This window comes from Triturus cristatus, chromosome 2_2, assembly GCF_964204655.1.
Source record: "Triturus cristatus chromosome 2_2, aTriCri1.1, whole genome shotgun sequence".
NCBI lineage: Eukaryota > Metazoa > Chordata > Amphibia > Caudata > Salamandridae > Triturus > Triturus cristatus.
Window position 1 is genome coordinate 1,050,238,317 of NC_140582.1, and position 16,052 is coordinate 1,050,254,368.

The following is a 16,052-nucleotide window of genomic DNA, read 5'->3' on the forward strand; positions in this document are numbered from 1 at the left end:
CGGAAGCAGCCTCTGCCCACAGAGAACGGAAAAGACTAACGTATCTTAAAAAGTCGAGCTGTCTCAGTAAGTACTACTGTGAACGTTGATTTCTTATTTAGACGGCTTTGTTTTTCATTGAATCCCCCACATTCTTCTTGAGAGTTAACTCGGAGTGTTAATGCACATACTGCGAAAGTCTTTATACAACTTGCAAGTCAAAGGTTCCAGGTTGTGTGGGACGGGATCAGTTTTTCATCTTAGCTGTCTTTCACTGGACTCCAGTCATGAGAGTGGGCTTCAGCCAGTCCTTTATTTTCGGAAAATAGCACTCAAATGTGTATACAGATAAACATACTTACAGGTATCCACTCATGAAGAATAGCATTCTAGGTACCCATGAACAACACAAACAACAATATACATGCATGGTCCAATGCACAGCCCCCTACACACACACACACACCATATGACAAAACAAGAGCAGCCACACTTAGACAAACAGAGGGACTCGAGGAAACCTAGTTGGACAAACAGCAAAAATATGGACAGGACAGGCATGTTGATGCTTTACAAAACTCTTATAAGTATCCGTGCACAAAGACATGCTGGCGCCATACGTGCAGACCAACAGAAGCAATATGGCTGGGCACCGATTTGCAAAGACTAAAATACATCCCATCCAGGCATAAATAAACATATACTTGCTGGGGATGGATTGCGCGGGGATGGGGGCCGGGGATTGCGAGGGGATGGGGGCCGGGGAAGATTACAATATTATAATAATAGAAAACTTACCGGTCCGCGCCACCTCTGCATGACTGTTAAAGTGCGCGGGTCCCCGGACCAGGAGACGCAAACAGGAACAGCCGCGACATCACTGCAGAGCCAACCCCTCTACTGACGCTGGGATTGGTTGAGGGCAGGGATACTCCCTGCCCATTAGGAGACGGGGGTGCGGCATCAAACCCTCGGTCTCCTAATGTGCAGCCTAGAGTGCGCATGTTCAGGCTGATCGTAAAAATTATCAGCCCAAAAACGAACATGCGCACTATTTCTGGGACTACAACTGTCTCTAGTGCGCTGCTGGCCTGTCACTCAACTCCCTGAGTGCTGCCGCAGCCCTGCCCCCACCCCACCGTCCCTTGTTCTACTTCTCTGACGCTAATTCCAATCAGGAGTCCTGATTGGAATTAGCGTCGGAGAAGTAGAACAAGAATTTGGGGCCATGGCATTAGTGGGGCAACGTCCCAACGCCCCCAATGGACGCACCGCCACTGCCTGTGGAGCAGTATTTCACCAAGAACATTTGTGGAACATCATACATAAACTGTGAGGTGCTAAATATGATTGGGGTGAAATCTGGGGACATGAAGTAATTTTAAGAGACAGAAGGACTGGGTGATCCTTTGGGTGAAGTTAGGTGTATCATGGCTCACCTTTGTCAACGATGAGAAGATTACAGAGATTACAGAACGCTGACTCCAGACTACTCCTACATGTAAAGCTACAAGCCCACATCTCCCTTGCCTTGAAGGCTCTACACTGGTTACAATTTCCAAGAAGCTTCACCGTCAAAGCTGCTTTGTATAACACAAAGCAGTGCATGGCAGAGGACCATTCTTCTCAGGAAGAATATCAACAAATGCATACAACAAAGGAACTTACACTTCAGGAAGGCTCCCAACCTCAGTGTTCCTACATACAAGAAAACAAAATGGGTGGAACATCTTTCTCTGTTTAGCAGCCAAATTATGGAATTCACTACCCACACACATAGGATCCACCGACAAACATCTTAACTTCAAAAGATAAGTCAAGAGCTGGCTCTTCTCCCACTATGCGCACAACACAACAGTTTACTCCGTATTCTCTTACATGACAAACTATACATCTCACGGCATAGAGATAAAGTTTTCATTATACATGTGTCATTGTACATTGAACTATGCTTCCTGTTATGAGAAGATACATTTATATAAGGGGAAAAATTTATATTCCACCATAAGATACATGTGTATATAAGACAGTGTCATAATTGCTGCTTCTATGTAGATGCATATTAAGAGGAGTTTATGCCTGCTACCAAATTTTAAGAAAAGACGAATGTGCACATCTGACCATGTAAATCGTGCTGCTTCTATGCAAATATGGATATGTACATGGAGGGGTTTTATCCATCTAGGCAAACCTTTCCAAGTGTCATGTGCATATATGTATGCATAAGATAATTTCAACCTTTGTCCCATTCCTCCTCTCTCTGACTCTTCTCCAACCTTTCTGAAACCCCTTCTCAGACTTCCCCTCTGTTTTTAGGTCTCGCCTGCATTGCAATGCATGCGCTGCTCGCTGGCGAGAAATTTTGTGAGAGAGGGATTTCATAAAAGGGCCTTAAGCCCCGCCCCTCATTTCCATTGGCTGGCGTCACCGTTTATGCTAAACGGTGGCCTACCATTGGAAATGAGTTTTTTTTGTGTTTTCAACATATTGAATAGTAGCCTTAATGATATCTTTAATATGTGCTAAAATCATCAATCTCTACTGGTGACTCAGTAATAAATACGTAGAGGAAGTATATGCCTATGAATATATCATGTTAACTTTGCCAGGTCTGTGGCAGGAATGGCCCACTGGGAATACATGGTTGGCTTTAAGTGCCTGCTGCCTATTCTATTGAACCCTTGTTGCTGGCTTACAAGGGGATTTTTATTTTCTTTGGCTTTGTAAATTAGCAACTATTGTTACTTTGTGGATACTTTTACCATGTTTGTTTTGAGGCTAAAGGCCTGAAAAGCATACTATGGTTTGCTACCAGCTGGCTGAGTAGAGCTCAGCTTTGCATCTCTAAGCTGTTTAGCAGAGAGTAAACCTCGTTGCAGAATAAATTATAAAGGGTAGTCCAGAGGAGGTGTGATTATTTGCTCGGAAGGAAAATTGCCTTAGTGGGCTCAATTGATTTTGGGAGATTTCTCATTATATATTTGGCATGTGCCACTCCTCCATAGAGCTATCTAACCTATTTCATAGTATGGTTCAAGTAAACCGCAACCATTGTGTAGGCAGAAATTTGGACCCCCCTGCACACATGTTTTTAATCAAATTAATGAGCAGATGTAAGTTCATAATGGCTTTGATAAGTGTGTTCATTGCAGAATACAGAATTAAGAATATATGGTTGTCCAGCCATACACACTGATATCTTTTAATATGTAAGAGGCATGCATTGATGAGATTTGAGGTATGGTGACGATATACTCAGCGGAATGTGTTATTTTTATGTAACTAACCAATAAGTAAATATAAGTTTGATAACAATACTTAACATGGTTAATAGCAGTGGTGGCTCTTTTCAGGGAAATTACAGAACATCTCACCAATAAACATACTCAACACGTCTATTCATATATAGTCATAGTAGTGTGTTTCTTACACTAATAAAAAAGAAATACAGCTGGTACGAGGCTGCCGATGTTAGTAAAATATTACACATGCTGTGATGGGTACATTGGTCTCCAAAATGAGTGAAAGTTACAATCTTGACATTTACTTTGAGCTTCTTTGGGTCACCAATGGCACACCTAGTGGAGTTTGCATCGGCACCTTACCAGATTTTAATATTTATAATGACCTCACATTTATCTCTAGCAGGTGGGTGTTGCAACCCCCTATTTTTGTAAAAACAAAAAGAACTAGATTTTAAAAAACAAAAAAGGCCGGAAATATAACACACTGGTCTGGAAATCCTTTTGGAATGTAATCAAGTTCAACAAAACTTGAACAATGTATCCTTTACGATATTTGTCCTTCATTCTAATTTTACATTCATATTAGGTTCTTTGTAGTTTGATGAGTAGAGATGAAGATATTGAACAGCTGGAGAATATAAGCTCAACATTTATTTTTTAATAATCCCATTTATTCCTATTATTAGATTTGAAATTTCTTCTTGGCAGTTATTCAAGAGGGTACTGCAAAAGGATGTCTAAATATAGTCTATATAAAATGTGCTCTCTTATGCATAGGTGCCAAATTTAACATCAGTCAGTTGATTGTTGTTACCTGTGCATGGTTATGAGAATTAAGGAGGCGTGATTAGCAGTCTCTAGTAATCTGTATCAAATTCTAAACAGGGAAAAGAGCAATTAAGTTGTTGCTATAGAGGATATAGAACATGCTTTAACTTTAGAAAAATGTCCTGTACAATGTTAAGTATGTTTTATCATGGGTAATGTTTTATTGTAGTTGTACTTATTTTTTGCTATTGATGTACTTATTAAAATGTTTTGATCTATTTAAGGACCAGGTGCTCCAATAAACACTAGTAAGAATTGAAAAAGTGATTCTGATATTATTCATCTTTTGAAAAGAGATGATAGATTGTTGGCAAAACTAGATCTTTGTTAATAATGGCTTCCATTGAAAAACAAAAATCAGTGTAATAAGTGAACACAACTAAATGTTATGTTTTGGGGGAATTGTGCATTGAAGAACAACTGAAATTCTCTTGTTGCAGTTCAGAGTGGCTAACTAAGGTTTCTGAAAAGTGTTCTAGAACTGGGTCAGCAGCGATGTGAAACTTTTTAAAAGTATTTGTTTGTACATGGGGCAGAGTTTTTCATAAGTCTACTTGTCCTGTCAAAAGATCCACTTGTCCCTTTAGTTGCTTGTAGTGAGGTTAACTATGATAATAGACTCTTCTGCAATGTGATGCATTAAACTGATCCTGCTACTTATCTACTGGCGCCACGGAAGCGGTCCTGCTGTATAACATGTAAAAGGCAATAAAATCTGTTTAAAAAAAAACTATGATAATAGACTCTTCAATTATGGCAGGGTTTTTAGGTCGAGCCTGGGCAGCGCATGCACTGCTCTGCGAGCCATGCTGTATTAGAGTATGGACTCGAAGCTCCGCTTACTCTTGCCTATATTTTTTATTGGCTTGTGTCATTGTCCTTTGTAAATGCTGGCTTCTGATTCGTTAATAGGCTTGTTAGTCCCTCCCTAATACCGCCTTGTCTTCGTTTGTAACCTTCCCATGAGGACTGGCCCTTTTACTTCTGTTGGTACATAGTATGTGTTATTTGCAGCCTGTGAGCAATATTTTCTTTCATGAGTTTTTCCTACTGCATGCACGACATGCACTTCTAGTGAATCTGTCTTCAGGCCTCAGTTACCATACTTAACGATTGACTTTGGTTCTAACACATGCCTTTGGCACCCATAGACCCCTTACAAGTTTTGCTTATGTTCATCATTTCGCCACCCCTGCGCGCGGCAGAGGCAAGCATGTATTCCTGACTCGCACTACATGACCCAGTGTGTAGTAATTTTATAGCTATCCAATCCCTAGCGACACATGACCTAGGATAATATGTTGCATGGCTAAACAATTATAAGGTCTCAAAGGCAAGACCGATTGCATTGCAAATGCTTGTTAACCATGTCACAAACTAACAGGCACACACAACCACTACTTACAAAAACAACTTACTGCTTCCCCTTTCAAATCCATTCCCAACATCCTCTCCCTGCCCTAAACTGTACTAAACGCACATGAAATCAAGAGCAGACCTAACACAACTAATACACAAACGAAATTAAAAAATATTACTAATCTACTATTAACTTCCAATCTTGGGTTCCAGAGTAGCGTGCTACTTTCTAATCTTGGGTTCCAGAGTAGTGTGCTACTTGCAGCAAAGCTGTTCAATGCTTTGTCAAGGGTAGTAAGCGTTCTATAAATACTATTTACAATTACCTCTGAATTTAGTTTTAGGGAAAGACTCCGGAGGCAAAAATTCAGAAGCACATGGAACATAGGAGGCCTTAGTGCTGGATAACATTTGATGAGCCTATATAGGTCCAAGAAAACAAAATCAACAGGACACTTAGTAGGCAGCGATGGAAAGCTCTGTAACTAACTAAAGTGCCAAGGAAGACTAAAAGAACACTTATTGGGAGCCATTGACAGAATGCAAAAGGGTCAACCATTCAGAAATAAGCAAGCCTTAGGGGAGAGGAGAAAAATCAATGCAATAAACCCATCGTAAAGGTCAAATCTGCCAATCTGACTCAACACCACATGAACATCCGACTCAAAAAGCTTGAAGATAAAATTGAGGACATCAAAAACCATGCTAGAAGGGAGAATACTAGCATACGCTTTCTCTTGGAGGAAGTGCAGGGTGAGAACTAGAACCCTATGTCACTGCCCTGTTTACAATAGCGATGGCAAGCAATGACATACTTAAAATAAGAATGGATGGAAAATGAAAAAAAAAGCCAAGTTCCCAAGAAATATTTTAGCCAGGCTACAGTTTTTTAATTGAAGGAGCAAATAACTGAGTTTCAAGGTCTCACAGGGTGGCTTTACTGCAAGATGGGCCTCAAGTCACCCTTACGCGTAGGAAGATCCTGAAAAAGATCACAAATAGGCTCACCACAGAGAACATTTGATTTAGATGGACGTTTCAGTTTGGCTTATTGTTTTAAGTGCAAGGCAAGCATCTAGTGGTTACGACTGCAGGAGAATAGAGAAGCCTTTCATATGAATGCAATGTCAAAAGAAATGGTAGGTTACAACATGGGTGAACAGGAAGTGCAATGGCCATGTACATATATTATTTCCAATCAAGCAAACAAACAGCAGCCAGCTTTGAGAAAACACATTGAGGAGGAGAAGGATAATGAGCACACATCTGTTGGACATTATTGCCCCAACACATATGAAGGAACAAGGGCTCTGTAAGATGTTACACTTGATAGGGGCAGAGATGGTGCAGCCATGATCTTATCATGTAATATGTTACACAATATTTAGGTGATACATGGAGGTTAAAGCTATTGTTGGTTGTGGGGGCTTGGCAGTTTAGGGGCACTAGTCCTGTAGACACCTGGGGATAGTCGGCAAAGCTTCCCAGATGCTCATGAACAGGATTAGGATTGGGAAAGTTTAGAATAAGAGAAGTAAGAGCAGGAATGACGAAAATGGGATGGAAGCTTGCAGGTACACAAATTCGACACTTAATTGAGGCCCGGGAAAGGATGTTGTGGGATCAGAGGGGCAGTCCTTAGGTCAAATCGCTCATAAGGTGCACATAGCCATCCTTAAAGTGGAATAGCTTAACACCCTCAATAAAAGGGTGCAAATCCAAAGTTTGCTACTTGATCTGAGCTGTGACATACTGTATTAAAAAAACATCTTACTTGTGAAAGACCAAGGGCGTATGAAAACTAAGTGACTACTAATACAGTTCTTTGTCTTGAGGAAGGAGAAGAAAGGTGGGATAATATTACTCATGAGGAAAGATACTTTTCCAGTACGAATATGTTTATAAAGATATTCATGGTCAGTAAATTATTATAATAGGCATGTGGGTGTAAATGCCTGTTACCTTGGCTTCTATCTATATATATATATATATACCAAACCAGGATCGGTCAGAGTTTATGATCAGCATTTTCAACCAACTAGAAAGAATAGCAGAGAGCATGTTGACAGTCATAGGGGTGGAGGGAGGTGACACCAATGTGGTTATTGTGGAGAAATAAAGATCCTGAAAGGGAAAACACAGAGGGCAGGAGTCATATACAGGAAAGCGAAGCAGAGACTGGAGGGGATGGGGCTTTGGAGAACAGTACACCCTATACAGACAGCATGCCTGTACGGTTATCAGTTCATACGGGAAAAGGAAGCCTCTGGATTATTTAGCTGCCTATTTCTCACTTACCCTAAAACATCAATTTATGAGGCTGTGTCTTGGCATGTGACTTAATTCCAGCATAGGAGGATAAAAGGGAAAATCGAGACTGCAGACTATGCGGATACAAATACGAATCTATTCAACACATTTTTTGTGTATGCCCGAAGCTACTAAAAGAACGGAAGTCACTATTAAAAACACTTCTGAATAGTATGAGTATACGATCATGTAGAAAAGCTGTAATCACCTGGCTCGGCAGGACCTCAATCCCCATAGTATGCAGGGGGGTGAAACTTTTAAATGTGTATTTAAAGGAAATTGGTTGAAACTCTGTGGAGAGCTAAATAGATTTTAAATACTATTGGACAACCAGAACAATTTCAAAGAGTTAAATGCTTTAATGAAATTTTGAATAACTGTTGCACAAAAGTACTTTGTGGATTAACTGTGTAAAATTCTATCAATGATTTTAGGTGTGTATATAAGTATGTAGTAGTACTATTTAAAAATGTCATTTGGTGTAATGGTTTTTGTTTTAAAAGACCGATCACTTAAAATAAATCAGTACACCCTATACAACGAGGGACTACTCATTCTACTTGCACGTCAGAAGGACCTATTCTCCTGTAGACCACATTCTAAATTCTGCTGATATTGCCCATGTGATCAAAGGAGCAGTTATCAGAAGTATCTCGCTCTCTCTGATCATTCTCCAGTGAGGTTGCGAGGTAGATTGGGGAGCTAGTGGGAGACTAGTGAGAAACTGGAGTTTCAGTGATATATGTCTTTTGCAGAGATCCAGCAGCTGTACTTGAATTATTTGAAGAGATGAAATCATATTTTTAGACTAATGACAATGGGACAGTCCTTATAAGTGATGGGATGGGAAGCCTGGTAGGCTGTGTTTTGGGGGTAGGGCTACAGTGATATTGACAGATAAAAAGGATAAGGGTCTTCTCCACCTACACCCTGTTAGCAATTAGCAAACCCTGCACTAGCCCCCAACCCCACAGTGGATAACTCCTTTAACACAACATCTTTGACTATATTGAACCTCGGATCCTGACTGGGCATGTTAGGTCTCTGAAGTCCTTAGAAATACCATATGAATGTACTTTATCTATCTGTAAGCAGATGTGGTGTGTTCCAGAGTTCATAGGTTATTTTTGCCAATGGCAATCTGAACCATACCCTCTTAAGCCAAAGATATTTCCTGGCTGGTGGGCTCCTCCTGCATAGGTTAGCCACCACTAATTTAGCCACCATTGTAACAACGAACATTCAGAATTGTTCCCTGGAGTCAATGTTGGTTGTTGACTATATTGAATTACAATCGTTTCTTTATCTTAGAAGAATAAAAGGTAATATCACCTTCCTTGGATCCAAATCTATGGTGTTAAAACTGTACATATTTCTCTGTCGTAGGTGCATTCATCGACAGCGACATGATTTTCCAAATTTGTCACAAATACGATAGCACATGCACTGTTCGAGTTACATCTTCTGCACACTCTATTGATATTTTCATTTTTAATGAGTAAAATTGTGCCATTGGTCCGTATGAAGGGCGCTCATGGCTCCCTAAGAGCTTTCGGGGCTGTTGGGGATGATTTAATATAGCTATATAATTCTATGGGAACAAGTCATAATTGGAGAAACTATAATCAACAAAATAAAACAATCATATCTATTTCATGTATTGTATCTCTCTTCTTGCACTTAGAAATTGGAAGAACAGGATCGAAAAGCTTTAAATGTTAAAGAACAACTTCAGCGGGAACACCGATACCTCAAGCGCCGACTGGAACAGCTATCTGTACATGGTATAGAGCGTCTCCGGACTGACAGCATGGGATCAACAATATCTACTGATTCTGAGCAAGGTAACTATTAAGTTAAAAGCCTACACATGATTCCAAAATATTATTGTCTTGGGCAATTTTACGTACTACTTGTGCAAACACACCACTTCTTCTTTTACACCTCCTCTGGTATACATGTTGATGACTGCTTAATTAACACCAATGGAAAGTCCATGTTGGTGCAGCCCATTCGTACCACTCCCTTAAAGCCCTGAACCTGAACGCTTGGGTTCCTCTTCAGTCCCTTCTGTCCTCTCTTTGGGACCGGACATACAGTCTGTTGCTCCGTGGCTTATGGAACCTGTATTTCTTTTCTTCCAAATTGCCATTCATTTGTTTTGCATTTTGGATAGAAGATCATGTTGTCTGGCAGCTTTGACCCTTCACTTATTCCATGTACTCCTGGTATTAAACTATGTGGTTCTTGTTCATCAGGCATTTCCTTAGGCGACCCCATGTATATAGAGGTATGAAACAGAAATGACAGGAATTATTCATATAAGCATTACATATAGATGTAATTCAGCAAAAATGGATATATTTACCTTTCTATATTACTTCATATGTGTTCCAACCCTCACCAGGTGCTTTTATCTAAGTGCAACCTAGGAGCACCAAAGAACAAAGCAGAAAGTAGCCCTATTTACATGTTTGCGTATCATTTTAGTAACATGACACTGGTAGCCTAACCCTCCCAAGCAGGAACTTTAAAATATGAGTTTAATGCAGCTGTCCAATCCTGACAAGTGACTCTTAGTTGAAAGGAATTCAGTACTAGTCTCAGAGTATTATTATGCTACATCATATTTCATTGTCCATTCACAGTAAAAGATATTAGGCATCATGCAGCAAGGTGTACATTCATACCTATTTACAATGCGATGAAACAAAATTCTTTGCTTGGCTTCATTAAGCTTGTCAACCCTGACCTTGAACAATTTCTAGGCAGTCCTGTTTTTTCCCCAGCTACCTTGGAATCATTTAAGGCCACAAGGGGGTCTCTATTTTACTGTTTTAATCAACATCAGAGAATAGCTTTGATGTCAAAGGGGCACCGAATTTGTATCTCTTTCAAGTGGAGAGTGATCACTGTCCACTCAATCCAGACAATGTCGTGACTACAAGTTGTGGTAGTGTGTGTCTATTCAGGGGCACAAGCCTTTCTAGGATGACTGAAAAATCCCTCCTCTCTCTTGAAGACCAGTTCGGTCCCTCTTAACTTTATTCCCTGTCTTTCATGTCTTGGGCATGGTTGAAGGATCCCTGTGTTATGTGAAGTGTGTGAGCATATATAGGCTGGTAGGTGCTGGAGTCAGCTGAACCCCACCAGTGTGAGCTGCACACAATGGATGTCTCCTTTGTTCTGCGCGTTTTGATGACCTAAACTGAGGGCTTGGTGTCCCTACCGCTTCCGGACACCCCCACAGGATATGTCAGCCGTTAGACCATCATGTACCAATATAGTGAATAGTAGATACATTTCTACCATAGTGCTGATAAGATGAACTTAAGCAGTTCAGATAGAAACAGTAGCACTTGCATATTCCTAAAATGCGCACCCTAAGTAATTTGCCTAAATGTACCTAGCCTGTATGTGTAGCATGTATATCTGTGTAGCTATGTGTATCTGTACCCAAGATCCCCTAGGGAAGAACCAGCCCCCTCACCTGATGGTTGAGAATGAAGGACTCCCTCTCTGCTTCGAGGATGACACCCCGCAAGGCATGTCAGACCGCTGTGTGTCGCAGATTCAGCATGCAGGACCCCGTGTCCGCTTGGAAGGAATTCTCCTCTGATTTGTAGGGGGAAATAAGGGTCTTTTATACTAGAGTAGTCACTCCAGGGTTTCTTCTTGAATCGATATGTTTTGAAAACAATCATAAATGTTTTGGAAACAATCATGAATGGTTTTTCAAACAAATGCGATCATGCACAGCTGGCTTTTGGCCAAGGATAAAAAAGTGGTGACCCTTATACTGAATAATCATACAGTGCCTGAGGATATGTTAATGTATGTCAGGTACAGGGATTATGATAGAAGACGAAGAGACAGGAGCAAGCTACTAGGTAATAGTTAATCTGTTTAGAATCGTTATTGTCGTGTGGCTGGGACAATGTATGCAAAATGGGGTATACATGACAGGACTATCCTAAAGGACATGACAGTGCAATTGATGGAAGCAGAGGAGAGACTAAGCCCAGTAAACTTTATGTCCTTAAATGTTGCATAAACTAAAACTCTGGCTTAGCTCTACAAAGTTTGCTTGCACACCCAGAGGTGTCACGAGTAAACCTAGTTTGACGCACTAGCAACTGAATATGAGAAAACAAGGTAAAAACACGTCAATTCAGAAAACATTGTTTTTTGTTCGTATTTGACCTTGAAATAGAGATAACAAGGCACTTTTCCCAGTCTGATGCAGCATCAGTGGCTGTGTTACAAATATGGCACACTTTCCCTGTTTGTGCCACAGCACACTTTTAAATAGGTGCGCCGTGCGCAAGCAGGGAAAGTGCACCTTATTATCGTGACTCCACTGCCTGTAGGTAGGCACTAACTCGTGCTGCCCTGGGGACAGTACATTCAAATGAAATACGGAGCGGCTTCAAAGTGTCTCTGTGTTTCACTGTGCAAGCAGCAACCTGCCTGCACTTTAAAGTGGAGCGGTAACAGCCACCTGTAAAGGGATGTCTGGGACTCCCTAATGCCCCCTTGCTCCTTCAAGAGGGCTGCTTATAGGGGGTGCACTGTAAACGTACCATCTTTATGTAACACATTATCAGTGCGCCTCCTAAAGGCATGTGTTCGAGGTATATGAGCTGCAGATTACACACTTTTGCATAGATCGCCATCTGGTGTTGGGCCCGGATGTTTGCAGTTTGTTTTTCCTCTTGGAAAGTCTTTGGAAGTCACGAGGTCGGTGACTCCTCCCTTGGTTCGTATTGCGCATGGGCTTCGGCTCCATCCTCAGATTGTTTTTTTCCGCCATCGGGCTCGGATGTAATACTTCGCGCTCCGGTTCCGAACATTTCCAGTTCGACGATCGAAGCGGAATCCTCGCTCATCGCGGTATTGTTCAGATCCAGATCTCCTCAATCACCTTCTTTTCGACACATCTTCGATTCCAGTCGTCGACGGCGGCCTCCGGGCCTATCCAAGCTCCGGTCCCGGCTTATGGAAAGAACTCCATTCAAGAAGTGCCCTCAATGTGGGTCCAAATTCCCCCACACCGATCTTCATGAGGTGTGCAACCTCTGCCTCTCCCCTGAACACGAGGCTCGAGACTGTCCCGCCTGCAAGTCTTTCAGATCGAAAAAGACTATTCGAGATCGAAGGGCCAGACGAAACATGGCGCACTCCTCGACCTCCGTTCCAGTCGACATCTTCGGGGAGGACGTCGAAGCTCCGGGACAGTAGCACACCGAAGAGGACCTCGTCAGTGCTTCCGAAGCCGACGACTCGGATGTGGAGGACATCACCCCGGCGCAGAGGGTCGTGAGTACTATACCCCCTCCCACACCCGCGCCGATACCCAAAAAGGCTTCGGTCACGCCTTCGCCTCCGGGCCTAGGCAAGACCAAAGACACTGCTTCGACCACCCCACCTTCGGGCCCGGTGAAGAAGCCTAATAAGCCTTCCGGCAGGTCGGGCTCGAGCCAGCCTGCCAGCGGTGCCGAGAAACACACTTCGGCACCGAAAAAGAGACCGGCCTCTACCTCGACACCGAGCTCCGCACCAAAGTCCTCGGTGTCGAAACCCAGCCTTTCGGTTCCGACCAAACACCATAAGGCCCTCGGCACCAACACTTCCGCGCCGAAGCCTATCTCGGCGCCGACCAAGAAATCGGAGGTTCGAAAAAAGCATGGCACGGACAAGCCTAAAAAGTCATCGGCCCCGAAACCTTCGGCACCGACGGAACAAACATTGTCTCAGGAACTGTTTACACCGGATCCCTTGCAAAAGACACTTACCAAGGATCCAAAAACTGGACATTTGGCACTCTCTTCTAAAAAGAGACATTTGGACAAACCGGCTCCGCCTCCCCTTTTAGAGTGCCTTCACCACCTCCTCCACCCTCTCCACCCCACCCCCTCCGCTTTCTCCACCCCTGCCTCATCGCTCCCCGACCCCGTCTTCAGACCATGATGATCAGGTGGACCCATATTACGATCCAGGGGATGTGCCACAAGACCCCACCCCTACAGGATCACCAGACCCATGGGACAACTATAATAATCCAGACATTCCAGATGTCCCACAAGATGACCTTTACCCGTCCATGCCATCTCCACCAGAAGACTCATTAGGTTTTCACCACCTACTTCAGAGGGCGGCACATTATCACGGGGTAGAGCTACACACTGACCCGGTAGAGGAGGATTTCCTCCTCGACACCTTTGATACCGCACATAGGTCTACCTCCATACTACCTATGCTCAAGGGGGTAATAAAACATGCGCCAGAGGTTTTTAAAGACCCAGTCAGGGCTAGGCTCATTAACCCACGCATAGAGAAAAAGTATAAAGCTGCCCCCACAGATCCTGCCTATATCAAAGGGCCAGCGCCACAAGATTCCCTAGTGGTTTCCACTGCACGGAAGAGGTCAAACTCCCAGGCGTCAGGCGAAGCACCACCACCTGACAAAGAGTCAAAGTTACTGGACGCGTCAGGAAAGCGCACTGCGTCACAGGCAGCCAATATATGACGTATCGCCAACACTCAAGCGCTATTGGCCAGATACGATAAAGCGCATTATGATGAATTAGAAACCATCATGCACCATCTCCCAGAAAAATACAAAAATAGGGCCAATGAATTAATTCAAGAGGGTAAGACTATAACTAACACCTCTATACGCTGTGCCTTAGACGCAGCAGACACAGCCTCCAGGACCATTAACACTAGCGTCCTCCTCCGTCGCCATGCTTGGCTGAGAGTTTCAGGCTTTGAACCTGAGGTACAGGCTTCCATATTAAATCATCCCTTTGACCAAGAACATCTATTCGGCCCAAAGGTAGATGAGGCCCTAGAGAAGATGAAGAAGGACACAGATATGGTGAAATCTATGGGAGCCCTCCAGTCACACCCTCCTAGGCGCTCCTTTCGCCGCTCTTCCTTTCGGGGTACGGCCAGAGGCTACTCCTCAGATAGCGCGTCCACTTACTACAAATCCCCTGCTCAATCCACCTTCACAAGGGGTTATCAAAGAGGCGGCTATAGGGGCAATAACAATAAAGGCAGAGTCAAAACAAATACCGCCCGCTCTGCCACACCGCCTACCCAATGACTTCCCCCTGCTCCCTCCTGACCATCCCACTCCGGTCGGGGGCAGGCTACAAAATGTCCTTCACGTCTGGGAGCCCATCACCTCAGACAGATGGGTGACCCAAATTATTCGTTCAGGGTACTGCCTAGAATTGACATCTACCCCCCCAAACATTCCACCCAGGCAACGCCCAATGTCACAAGAACATTCCACGTTACTAAAACAGGAGGTAATCTCCCTCCTACAAAAAAATGCGATAGAACAAGTCCCCGCCAATCAGCAAAATTTAGGGGTCTACTCCCTATATTTTCTGATACCAAAAAGAGACGAGACTCTACGACCTATTTTAGATCTCCGGCCTCTAAACACATACATACATTCGGACCATTTTCACATGGTAACACTTCAGCAGGTACTTCCGCTCCCAGAACGACTTTCTCACCACACTGAACTTGAAAGACGCATACTTTCACATCCCGGTACACCATGCTCACAGAAAGTACCTCAGATTTGTAGTGGACGGGCAACACTACCAGTTCAAGGTGCTCCCATTCGGGGTCACAACAGCACCAAGGGTATTCACCAAGTGCCTAGCGGTAGTGGCGGCACACCTCAGAAGACAGCACATTCACGTCTTCCCATATTTGGACGACTGGCTAATAAAAGCCACGTCCTACAACCAATGTGTACATCACACCGCCACTACAATCCAACTACTTCACCAGCTAGGTTTCACGGTGAACCACCAAAAGTCCCAACTAATACCATCCCACACAAAGCAATACCTCAGTGCCACCATAGACACCTCAAAAGCCATAGCCTACCCCAATCCTTCCAAGATTGCAAGCATTCAGGCTTTGCGTCAAAGATTCATACTTCAACACTCTCTCCCAGCAAGAGTGTTTATGCAACTAATAGGGATGATGGCCTCTTGCATTTTCATAGTGCCTCATGCAAGCCTCCAGATGCGTCCACTCCAAGAGTGCTTAGCGCGCCAATGGAACCAGGTCCAGGGGCAACTGACAGATCTGGTGTTGGTAAACGGGCGCACCCATCGCTCTCTGCAGTGGTGGAACACCACAAATCTTTCCAGAGGTCGACCGTTCCTGGACCCGGTCCCACAAATAATCCTAACAAGAGACGCATCGCTCTCCGGCTGGGGAGCTCATCTATTACACCTCACAGTGCAGGGCACATGGATGCCGCAACAAAAGTTACTCTACATCAACCATCTGGAGTTA

General features: G+C 43.4%; 1 protein-coding gene across 2 annotated transcripts in view; it reads left to right on the forward strand.

The window, feature by feature from the left end:
• The window catches only part of MXD4 (MAX dimerization protein 4), a 355,430-nt gene that overhangs the window by 295,673 nt on the left and 43,705 nt on the right, over window positions 1–16,052 (forward strand). For both annotated transcript variants that reach the window (XM_085642548.1, XM_085642549.1), the window contains one exon: window positions 9,406–9,565. In XM_085642548.1, the coding sequence (XP_085498674.1) occupies window positions 9,406–9,565 (160 nt within the window). The remainder of the gene's footprint in view (window positions 1–9,405; window positions 9,566–16,052) is intronic.